Source organism: Engystomops pustulosus, chromosome 4 (genome assembly GCF_040894005.1).
Source record: "Engystomops pustulosus chromosome 4, aEngPut4.maternal, whole genome shotgun sequence".
NCBI lineage: Eukaryota > Metazoa > Chordata > Amphibia > Anura > Leptodactylidae > Engystomops > Engystomops pustulosus.
This window is the reverse complement of record NC_092414.1, coordinates 210,375,350-210,387,654: the sequence shown is the minus strand read 5'-3', so window position 1 is coordinate 210,387,654 and position 12,305 is coordinate 210,375,350. Positions and strand designations below refer to the sequence as shown.

At 45.3% G+C, this 12,305-nt stretch overlaps 1 protein-coding gene across 1 annotated transcript in view; it reads right to left on the bottom strand.

The window, feature by feature from the left end:
* LOC140128567 (complement C3-like) overlaps nt 1-8,375 on the bottom strand; it is a 63,792-nt gene extending 55,417 nt beyond the window's left edge. Inside the window, exons 1-7 of the mRNA XM_072150265.1 lie at nt 8,349-8,375; nt 6,589-6,686; nt 5,700-5,886; nt 3,321-3,483; nt 2,633-2,703; nt 1,681-1,766; nt 1,493-1,575 (exon numbers count right to left, since the gene is read on the bottom strand). Of these exons, the coding sequence (XP_072006366.1) occupies nt 1,493-1,575; nt 1,681-1,766; nt 2,633-2,703; nt 3,321-3,483; nt 5,700-5,886; nt 6,589-6,686; nt 8,349-8,375 (715 nt within the window). The remainder of the gene's footprint in view (nt 1-1,492; nt 1,576-1,680; nt 1,767-2,632; nt 2,704-3,320; nt 3,484-5,699; nt 5,887-6,588; nt 6,687-8,348) is intronic.
* Nucleotides 8,376-12,305: the final 3,930 nt, after the last annotated feature.

Below are 12,305 nucleotides of genomic sequence, written 5' to 3'. Positions count from 1 at the left end.
GACACAGAAACTACAGATTGAATAATCCTACAGGGCAGAGCCATTTTTGTAGTTCTTGCTCCGACGTGATATAATAGTCACAATATATGGACATTTATTATTCAAATTAGAGTGTAAAATTAAAGCTTAATTTATTTACATGTATATAAGGTTTTAGGGTGACAATTATATTTATAATATGTCTTTTTTTATGGTTAATACCGGGCATTTTAATTGCTCGGTAATCCTCCAGTCATACTGTTCGGTAATCCCCAGCCAGAATTCCTCTGGAATTTTTTTATATATTTTTTAATATATTTTATTAGCAGATTCACTTGTAATTTTAAGCATACATGAAATATTACGAAGTATATATTATACCACGCCTAATCCTTGAGGATAAACAGGGGACTATACAAGGCGCCCTCACCGGACGATCATCTACTACACGGGAGAGGGTGATTCATTTTTATAGTTCGATACTAAAGATGTCCACCCCGTATTATACTGCTTGTTCTGATTGTTGTGAGTGAAGAGAATATTATCCAATAACATTTTAGAGAATTCCGATTTAATCATGGGAGTCATTTATTTAGATTTATTTACCCTATTCTTCCAATTTCTCTAGATCGAGTTCTTGAAATAACAGCTGGCTCCCAGAAGCAATACAAAAGGGCACCCCCTTTCTCTTCTGGTATCATCAGCATCTGCTTTCTTAGGGTGTAGGCACAATTAAGGATGGGAAATCAATAACAAAATCTCTGGGAAGGGGAAATTCCACAAACTTCCACAAAATTACTAAAGTATTAAACCGCAGGGGTTCGGCCTCATCTGGAATATGCCGTCCAGTTCTGGGCTCTGGTCCATAAAAAGGATGCCCAGGATCTGGAGAGGGTTCAACGAAGAGCCACAAAAATTATAAGCGGTATGGGGGCTCTCAGTTATGAGGAAAGATTAAAATAACTAGATTTATTCTGTCTGTAAAAGAGACGGCTAGGAGGGGACATGATTAATTTATATAAATATATGAATGGTCCATACAAAAAATATGAAGGTTCCAGGTTAAATCACTGGGGGCACTGTCTCCGTCTGGAGAAAACAAGGCCTAACCACCAGAGGAGACAAGGTTTTTTTACTTTGAGAATAGAATAGAATCTGTGGAATAGCTAAGCTCAGGCGCTGGTCACAGCAGGGACAGCAGAGAGCTTCCAGAAGGGTTTATATACCTTTTTATATCTAAATAACATTGATGGTTATGTTATATAGAATTGTTTCCCCTAAATCCCTACCTCCATCAATCTCTCCCCTTCCTTGATGGAACTTGGATGGACACCATAAGAATGTGGAGCAAGAAGTTCTCCTGACTCCTTCTGCACATGTATCACCAATGCGCTTGCATGACTTGTTCTCCACTCACTAGTATAGATCATCTAGATAATTTACATGGTTTATGGACCCAGATAGTAGGATGAAGTGAGCATCTAGATTTTTCAATTGTTAGTCCCATTCTTACCATATTCCTTTACTTCGAATTGGGCCGTAAAATTCTGTACTGCGCTGTCATCAAACTTCGCTGATATGGTCCATATTCCCAAACTGGAAAATAAAGGGCAAAATGATTCATTGCCATCATTATCAATATTATCATCATTGTCTTCATGAAACATATATGATCCGGGATGCCCATGGTTTGTCTCTCACCTGACAACATCGGACAGTGGGTAAGTTAAGGAAACAATTCCAGTTGATTGTTTGATATGTTTTTTGACCAATACATTCTCTGGAGTCTATGACAAAAAGAGAATATCCTGATCATATAGTTTCAGTATATATGGTGGTGTGATGGTCAGGTGGTCACGCAACTAATAACTGTGAAAGTGCATAAGCCATGTCTCCCAGTGCAGTACGTGGTAGGTTTAGGTGGCCGGTCCTGCCTTGTCATGACTGACCACGTCTGATGCTGCCCACATCTTGGTTGTGGGTTGTGCCACCATTGCAGGTGCACCCTAGCGTCACATCATTCTTCCATCTCTAGTATCAGAATATTTAGAATAATATTCTCTATATAGGAGCACTATATTAGTGTGGCCCTAAAAGCTTCATGGTGGAGTAAATTTCCATGTTCAATTTTATGCAATTCAATGTGGCCAACCCTTACAACTGAGAAATCTTGCCTAGACCATAGAGAAGTGGTTTCACAGTCAATGCATGTCTCCGAAAGTTATTTCGCCGAATATGGCATAGACTTCTGATGTCTATACTGTATGTGACTACATCTATTTTTTTAAATCATATTTTTCATCATTTTCATCATATTTATCCGTTATTAGTTTTTGTTTTTATTTTTATGGCTGTTAACTTGGCATAAAAATGACTTACTGTAACTTTGTAAATAACTTCTTAGTATTTTCAGAAATTGTAATTTACATATGTTTTGTTGTATTTAAAAACCTTGTTAGAAAAAATAGCTTTTGGGTCATATTTTAACCCTATAACCTTTTGTATTTTGGCATTGATGTAGCTGTGTGATGTTTTGATCATTGGGGGTGAGCACCATTTTTATTCCTTTACTTGAGGTGTAAAAACCTCATGACAATACACAGCATGTACATCTTAATAATATGACATATAGAGGAGAAAAATCCCATCTTACCCAGAACTCGATGGTCACTGATTTGCTTGTTGGACTAAGATTCGGGGTCATGGTAAAAAGCCTGTATAAAACTTAATAATAATGAAGAAATAATTATACAAAAATATGTTTATATATTTATTCATATATTATCACCATTTTGTATCCTGATTCTCCCGTCTGTAATTGAAAATACTGTTTATATCTTGATAAAAATCCAAAAACATTCTCTCACCTACATTGGGGCAGATTTACTTACCCAGTCCCGGCGCGATCCCCGAGGTGCATTCTCTGACGAGGATGAAGTCTGGCGCGATTCTTCAAGATAGTGCGTCCATTTTCCGACATGTGTTGCTTCCCCGCTGAGGTCCGCCGGAGTTCACCTTCTTCTTCCCGGTGCATGTGAGAGCATTGTCTTGCAACACAATTTGAATAGTAAATCCGCACTTAGTCCGAATCAGTTGGGTTATCCGTCGGCCACACCCCTGATTTGTGTCGCATGCAGGTCGGCGTAATTGCACCAAAATCCGATTGTGTGTGCCAAAAACCCCACTTAAATTGGAAATAGTTGGAAAACCGAATGAAAATGCGCTGTGCGGCACCGTGTGCCCCATTGTTCGGATATTTCCCCCCCCCCACCACCACTACACATGGGGAATATATTTCATTCATTTCATGGACCACCTCAATGTTTGTTAGTTCTCTGTACCTAAAGATCCTGGGGTGTAGATGGGTTTGTCGGTCTGTATGAAGATGAAGCCACTTTGATAAGACACCAGGACAACTTTCTCCAGGGAGCAAACTGGAGACGTCATTTTGACGTAAACAAACTGCTTCTTATTTGGGTCTTTTTCCAAATGCATAGAGGGAATCTGAAAAAAACAAAAAACTTTATGTTGACGATATTGTTACTGGTGAAAATTACAGGGAAGTCTTTCAGTGAGCTCCCTCTCTCCTGTGCTCCCTGAGCTCCCTCATTCCTGTGCTCCCTGAGCTCCTTCATACCGATACTCACTAAGTTCCCAGACTTCTATGCTCCCTGAGCTCCCTCATTCTTATGCACCCTGAGCTCCCTCACTCCTGTGCTCCCTCATTCCTGTGCTCCCTGAGTTCCCTCATTCCTGTGCTTCCTGAGCTCCCTCATTCCTATGCTCCCTGAGCTCCCTCATTCCTATGCACCCTGAGCTCCCTCAATCCTGAGCTCCTTCATTCTTATGCACCCTGAGCTCCCTCATTCCTATGCTCCCTGAACTCCCTCATTCCTGTGCTTCCTGAGCCCCTCATTCTTATGCTCACTTAGCTCCCTCATTCTTATGCACCTTGAACTGGCTCACTCCTGTGCTCCCTGAGCTCCCTCATTCCTGTGCTCCCTGAGTTCCCTCATTCCTATGCACCCTGAGCTCCCTCATTCCTATGCACCCTGAGCTCCCAAATTCCTATGCTCCCTGAGCTCCCTCATTCTTCTGCACCCTGAGCTTCCTCATTCCTGTGCTCCCTGAGTTCCCTCATTCCTATTCTCCCTGACTTTTCTCATTCCTATGCTCCTTGAGCACCCTCACTCCTAAGCTCCCTGAGCTCCCTCATTCCTGTGCTCCCTGAGCTCCCTCATTCCTGTGCTCCCTGAGTTCCCTCATTCCTATGCGCCCTGAGCTCCCTTATTCTTATGCACCCTGAGCTCCCTCACTCCTGAGCTCCCTCATTCTTATGCACCTTGAGCTCCATCATTCCTGTGCTCCCTGAGTTCCCTCATTCCTATTCTCCCTGACCTTTCTCATTCCTATGCTCCCTGAGCACCCTCACTCCTATGCTCCATGAGCTCCCTCATTCCCTCAATGGTGGAACAGGAGTCTCTACCGTATGCAGACACGAGCATTACTTCCCCGAGGTAATAGCAGGTAACAGAATGCCCAAAGAAGGAGGCAGAACCTCCAAAGTGTCTCTGAAACATACTGGATAGCCGGATCTCCACTATGGATTCCTGCATCTTCACTTTGGGTCTGACACAGGAGAACATTTTCTGTGTTGGCCGATCACCAGCCGTGTGTGTGAGGAGCACTGGATGACTGCTCAATGAAGAGGTCCCCTGCCCTTTCCATGCAGGACGGATTAGCTACACTAGCCCCCTGACGTACTCCTTCAGTTCCCTGTTCTTCAGGGCCCCAGAGAGAATCAGATATCTGGAGGACATGGTACCCTGTTTTATCAATATATATTAATATATAAGGTATGTATCAAAATATTTATGGGTAAAGCCACAAGCAACAGAACAATCCTTTTTTATGGGATCCATCTGACTTATGACAGCTATGAGCTATTTTTGTGAAGTCTGAGGACTCTTATAAGGCCTGCCCATCCATTTAGACCTAATATCTTTATGCAGTTCCATGCACTTATCTACACCTAAATATACAACCAAGACATATCAGCATGAACGCATTTGGTCTGTTCCTAAACTCCTAAAGGGAACCTGTCACCATATTTTTCACAAATACAGCTAATGGCAGGTCCCCATAATAACCTACAGACATCTTAGTTTTACCTAAAAATTTTTCCTTTCAGATTTCCGTATATTCAACTGAATCCAGCAGCTCCTCCCCATGCTTTCTCTGCATGCAGCAGTAATGTTCTGTGACCAGGGTGACACATTCGCAGGTCCTTTAGCCTCCTAAAACTGTACACCAGGCAAATATCTCATGAAATCACAGCATATCATAACACATGAAATCACAGCAGCCGGCATGGAGAAGAGTAGAAGTCCATGCAGGCTGCTGGGATTTTTTATGTGGTCAGATATTTACATAGGGTACAGTTTGTAAATGTTAAGAAGCTAAAGGACCTGTTATGATGTCATTCTGGTCAAAAGACATTAGACATTAGAAGTTTGGGTCTGGGTATCAGTCATGGAAGATTAATTAGATTTGGTACTGCATTGTACAAGTAGAAGCACTTGTAGAGTGATCATCTCATAGAATAATAAATGTTTCCCTTAATGGTAGAGATAATCATGACTGGTGGCCACCATAAGGAACTACGTTGTTATAATTGTGCAATGATTATGATAATTTTACTGAAGACCCTGGGATCTTACCGTAAGTTTAACATTTCCGAAGAACTTGTTATTGTGATTCACAGAGACTTTGCTGGTAGCTAAAATGTAAGTCTTCCGGGGAAAGTCCTGGACTGTGATGTCCGCATCAAACGCCGCTCCCTGTCCATCTACTATAATGGTCTCTTCACTGTCCACACGCAGCACATTGGGTGTTATCAGGAGGCATCTGGGGAAAGAAATATAGGTCCTCAAAGAAGAAGTTTACATTTCATCCTAGAAATAGCAGAACTCTGGTATTAAAGATCTGCTTCTTATACTAAACATCCCTTTGAACATAAGAACATCCGTTTTTTATAGAAACCCACCCATTTGATTTCATGCATTGTGAACCAAACATACCTTGAGAATGCTGTAGCTACACTGATGCAGAGGCATATCTTGTTTAACCCCTTAACGCTGAGGCCCTTTTTTACATTTTAATTTTTCACACCCCACCTTCAATTTTTTTTTTATTTTTCCACATAAAGAGCTCTGTGACGGCTTGTTTTCTGCGTAACACTTGCACTTCATAGTGCTGGTATTTAATATTCCATGCTATGTATTGGGAAGTGGGAAAATAATTCCAAATGTAGTGGAATTGGTGAAAAAACGCATTTAAAACATTTGATTTGAATATGTCATGTGAAAATAAAAGTGCAAATGCAAGCAGATAAACCGTACATGAACAGCTACACACATCTCATGAAACACAATTCATTACAAAATGCAATCTTAGTGTAATGTCCTGGGATTATTGTAATGGGAATAATATACCCAGCAAGATTGTGGTGTAACTTGGCTTTACAGAGCAATAAACAATCACTTTATGTATGTGGCTCTGTAAATCCTTCATATGTAGTAACTGATTACAGAGTCCGGCTTTACTCACGGTTGATCTGAGGAGGATCCAACGAGTCCATATAGAAGAATAAGGCACAAGGCTCCAAAACTCATGATGCTGCCTGGAGGATGTGCTGCCTTGTAGACCTCAGAGGGGGGTATTTATTGGGTCATATTTAGAACATATTACCTCTTTAATCAGTAACAGGAGAGAATTAGAGGCTGATGTTTGGCAACAATTGGCTGATGGTCAGGGACACAGATATTTATTTCAAAATCAAATCTGACTCCAAAATACACAGCTCCCGCATCAGAAGTCATTGTATAGTTCTGAGGAAGTAAAAAAGCTAAATATTTAGATTGTAAATATTATCCATGGCCTCTTTTTTTAAAAAAAGAAAGAAACCAAATTTAATGATTATTAGAGATGAGCGAGTATTTCGCCCGATCGAGAAAATGTCATCTCGTGGCATCTAGATTTTTGGCGGCCAGAAACAGAGCCAATCACAAGCCAGGAGACTCTGCACTACACCCAGCATGACGTGGTACCCTTACACGTCGATAGCAGTGGTTGGCTGGCCAGATCAGGTGACCCTGGAATAGACTAGCCCCTGCCCGCGCTGCTAGGATGATTCTGTGTCTGGATGCCGTTAGGGATAGAGCTGCTGCTGGTCAGGGATAGGGTGCTAGTAGATAAATGTTAGGCAGGAGTGATTCTCCAAGACCCCAACAGCCCTTGTTAGGGCTACATTAGCGTTTTTCAAAAGTTAAAGTGACACAGTCACAGACACAGTCACAGCACAAAATCCTTTTGTGTGCTGTCAGTGTAGGTTAGAAACTAGCCATAGCAATCATCTTCTGTGGTTGCTGTGTGATTTCTTCTGCAGATTTTGTTCTATAAAACAAAAAACACAAAAAAAAATTACAGTTTATTTTTCTGTTTTGTCTATATAATAGACTTTAATTTTGAAAATGTTGAACCTTAGGGTTAAGGTTAGAGGACGAGGGTGTGGGCGTTCAATTACTGCAGGGGTCAGAGGCCGTGGTCCTGGGCGGGGTGAGACACCACACGCTGATGAGGGAGCAGGGGAACGCCGCAGAGCTACACTCCCTAACTTCATGTCTCAAGTTACTGGGACTGCTGAGGCAAGAACAGTGCGAACAGGTGATGTCGTGGATTGCGGACAATGCATCTAGAAATTTGTCCACCAGTCAGTCTTCCACGCAGTCCACCAATGTTACCCAAGTGAGCACTCCTCCAGCTCCTCAACCTTCCTCCCCCCAGTCTGCCCACTTACAGGAAAATTTGGCATTTGAGCCGACATACTCTGAGGAACTGTTTTCAGGATCCTTCCCAGAGTCACAAACCACTTGTCAGGTTGCTGCTGAGCTCTTTCCCGATGCCCAGGTTTTGTGGGTCATGATGACCTTCTTGACGTAGTGGACGAAGTGTGTAAAGAGGTGTCGGATGATGAGGAGACACGGTTGTCAGACAGTGGTGAACAGTGGAGAACAGGTTGGAAGAGGCAGTGGTGGGGCCAGACGGAGAGGCAGGGACAGAGCTGGTTCATCAGCGCCAAATGTTTCACGCAGTGAAGCTCCCGTGTCGAGGGCTAGATTTCCTGAAGTCTGGAGGTTCTTTAAACAAACACCGGATGACCGACGGACTGTGGCACAAACACCTCCCAGGCGAAAACCACACCTTCGCCTCCACGATCCTCCACAGCGTCCACCAATGTCTCCATGCGCAGCATCCAGCTGTCTATACCCCAGACGCTGGAGCGCAAGAGGAAATACAGTTGAACCCACCCACACACCCAAGCCCTCCACGTCCATATCTCCAAATTACTGAGCCTGGAGATACTGCTCTATAGGCTGGTAGAGACTGAGGCCCTTTTGGAGCCTCATGGCAGCGGCCGCCCCTTGGTATTCGGTCCCCAGCCGCCACTACTTTTCCCGATGTGCCGTCCCAGCCCTGCACCAGCATGTGTCAGACAACATCATCCGTGCCCTGACCAACGCCATTTCTGACAAGGTCCACCTAACCACGGACATGTGGACGAGTGCTGCCTGGCAGGGCCACTATATATCACTGACGGCACATTGGTTGAACATGGTGGAGGCTGGGACTGCGTCTGACCCTGGGGCCGCTCATATACTGCCGACGCCAAGGATTGCGGGGCCTACCTCGGTCAAGGTCTCTCGGGCCTACTATGCCTCCTCCCGCCCCTCCTCCACCTCCTCCTCCGAAATGCCATCTGTGGGCATGGCGCCATCAGTCGGTAGCTCTAGGCACAGCAGCAGTGCCTTCGCTAAGCGACAGCAGGCGGTGCTCAAAATGCTGAGCCTAGGCGATAAAAGGCACACCGCCCAAGAGCTATTACAGGGCATCACGGTGCAGACCGATCTGTGGCTGGCACCGCTGAACCTGAAGCCAGGCATGGTTGTGTGTGACAACGGCCGTAACCTGGTGGCGGCTCTGCATTTCAGAAAGTCCAGCAGAGATGCTGCCACTCTCAGGGCAGCGCAGCGCCACCTCCAACTGCCCACTCACCGACTGTTGTACGACGTGCCCTCAAGGTGTAACTCAACATTAACCATGTTATCCAGAGTTTACCAGCAGCGCAGAGCGATTGTAGACTGCCAGATGTCAACTTCCACCAGAACTGGTAGTCAGGTCAGTCAGCTTCCTCAAGTCTACAATGAGGAGTGGACGTGGATGTCTGATATCTGTCAGGCGCTTAGTAACTTTGAGGAGCCAACACAGATGGTCAGCGGCGATGCCAACATCATCAGCCTCACCATCCCGCTGCTTGGCCTGTTGAAAAACTCTCTGGTCAGCATGAAGTCGGAAGCTTTGTGCTCGTCACAAGAGACGGGGGAAGAAGATTCCCTTGTTGATAGCCAAAGCACCCTTAGGTCTGTTTCTCAGCGCGTATCGGAGGAGGTGGAGGAGGATGAGGAGGAAGAGGAGGAGAATGTTGCCGAGACAGAAGAGGGGACCATTGTTCAGTCCTTCACTGTTCAGCGTGTATGGGCAGAAGAAGAGGAGTTGGAGGAGTTGGAGGAGGAGGAAATGGGCAGTCAGGCCAGTGAGGGGAGTGAATTCTTGCGCATATGGCAGATACTATAACGAAAACAAAAAAAGGAGAGGCAAAACAAGAGGACGGCGCTTCGTGTATTATCGTAGGATAAATGGAAAAAGGGATACATATAGAGAGGGAGGGTATGGACAGTACCCCCCTGAGAATCACGCTCACCTTAAATAGCTTAAATCAAGCGTAAAGATACTTCAAAAGCTGCCCAACAGCTTGCCGGTATTCGCTTTATGCAAAGACTGAACCGGTGTCACAAGCATAAAATGGGCTAGAAAACCTCTGGTAAGTTTAAATTGTTTATTCCAAAATAAAACAATAAACAATTTAAACTTACCGGAGGACTCCCTCCATAATAGCGCTGTGCCAGCCTTATTCTTGGTTTTCTAACCCCATTTTATGCACATGGCAGATTTCATGCTAGGCTGCCTATCCCATGACCCTCGCGTTCAAAGAATTTTTTCCTGCACCGATCACTGGGTATTCACTCTCCTGGACCCACGGTACAAGCAAAATCTTTCCACTCTCATCCCAGTAAAGGAAAGGAGTGTGAGAATGCATGAATACCAGCAGGCCCTGGTGCACAAGCTGAAACAGTATTTCCCTTCTGACAGCGCTAGCAGCGGAGGGCGTACTTCTGCGGGACAAGTAGCGAGGGAGAGTAGGCGAGCAGGCAGCTTGTCCAGCACTGGCAGGGGTACGCTTTACAAGGCCTTTTCCAGTTTTATGTCACCCCAGCAAGACACTGTCACCTGTCCCCAGTCTCGGCAGAGTAGGGCTGATGTTCACAGAAAGATAGTGAAGGAGTATGTTGCTGACCATACCATCGTCCTAAATGATCACACAGCTCCCTACAACTACTGGTTTAAAGCGGGGCATGTGGCCCGAACTGGCGCTGTACGCCTTGGAGGTTCTTGCCTGCCCTGCCACTAGCGTGTTGTCAGAGCAAGTTTTCAGTGCAGCTGGTGGCATCATCACCGATAAGCGTACACGCCTGTCGACTGACAGCACTGACAGGCTGACGCTTATCAAGATGAATCAAGCCTGTATTTCTCAGGATTTCCATTCTCCACCAGGTGAAGGAAGCTCAACCTGAATAATGTATGCACTCCTCCTCCTCATTTTCCTCCTTCTCCTCCTCTATGTACACTAAAGCAGAGGAAATTGGCTATTTTTTGCCAGGGCCAACTGGCTCTAGCTACAGTACTCCATGTATTTAATTTTTCTGGAGGGCCACCCACCTGCCCCTCTGTTTTGCAAACTTTTTTGGACTGCCACATATAGGCACTATCCAAATTTAATTGTCTCCATAGCAGCCTCCACATGTCGTCTTTATAGCTGCCCCAACATGTCTTTAAAGCTGCCTCCACATGTTGCCTCCATTGCTACCTCCACACGTCATCTCCATAGCTGCCTCCCAAAGTCGTCCACATAGCTGCCTCCATACATCGTCCCCTTAGCAAACGAGCTGTGTCAGGCAGAATTTTGGGTTGTTTTAAAGGCTTACGGCTTATGGCCCCCAGGCCCATTTTGGATGGGGAGGAGCCGAGAGATAGGGGCTTGGATTGGCGAAAGCTCGTCTGGCAGCGGACCGCCAGCTCCATCCCAAGATCCAACTAACATAGTTTTAACTGCAGCACATTTAATCTACTACTACCTTACTGCCTCCATACATTGTCCCCTTAGCAAACGAGCTGTGTCAGGCAGAATTTTCAGGTGTTTCACCAGATACATAGTGGAACTCGGCCCCTCTGCCGCCGCCATGCTGGAGACCTGAAGTTGCAATCATAGGAGCGCAATATGGATGACCCATACTGTCGCTCTTAATTATGGAACCATTTCCGAAAAAAAAATTAAAAAATTAGAACTGCTATGCTATTCCATTATTCCTAGATTAAATATTCAAACAACCCCGCCTGCTTTGAAAATTATAATTTTTTCAAAGTAAACGCTTCTGGCCCCTAGGCCCATTTTGGCTGGGTAAGAGCCGAGAGGCAGGGGCTTGGACAGGCGAAAGCTCGCCTGGCATTGGACCACCAGCTCCATCCCAAGATTAGGCAGCCTCAGAGGCATCCATGCATGCTGCCCCTGCTGTTTCCTGTCCATTTCGCCTTCACGATCCTCCACAGCGTCCACCAATGTCTCCATGCGCAACGTTCAACTGTCTATACCCCAGACGCTGGAGCGCAAGAGGAAATACAGGACATCGTCCCCTTAGCAACGAACTGTGTCAGGCTACATTTTCGGGTGGTTTACCGGCTATGATTTTCTGGTGTTTTATATGGGTCATTCATTTTGATAATGGATGCAAAACTGTATGACTGAGTGCGCGTCCCCCCCCACATGCCTCCACACGTCATCTCCATAGCAGCCTCCACACGTCGTCTCCATAGCTGCCTCCACACGTCGTCTCCATAGCAGCCTCCAGACGCCGTCTCCATCGCTGCCTCCACACGTTGTCTCCATAGCAGCCTCCACACGTCATCTCCATAGCAGCCTTCAGACGCCGTCTCCATAGCTGCCTCCAAAATTGCTCTCCATGGCTGCCTCTACATGTTGTCCCCTTAGCAAACAAACTTGGTTTGAAGCCATCTGAGTCCATTTGGGTTATGTTGCCATGCCACTCTCTAGCCTGCCGCTGCTTCCGCTGCCTTCGCATGCGTCCCCTATA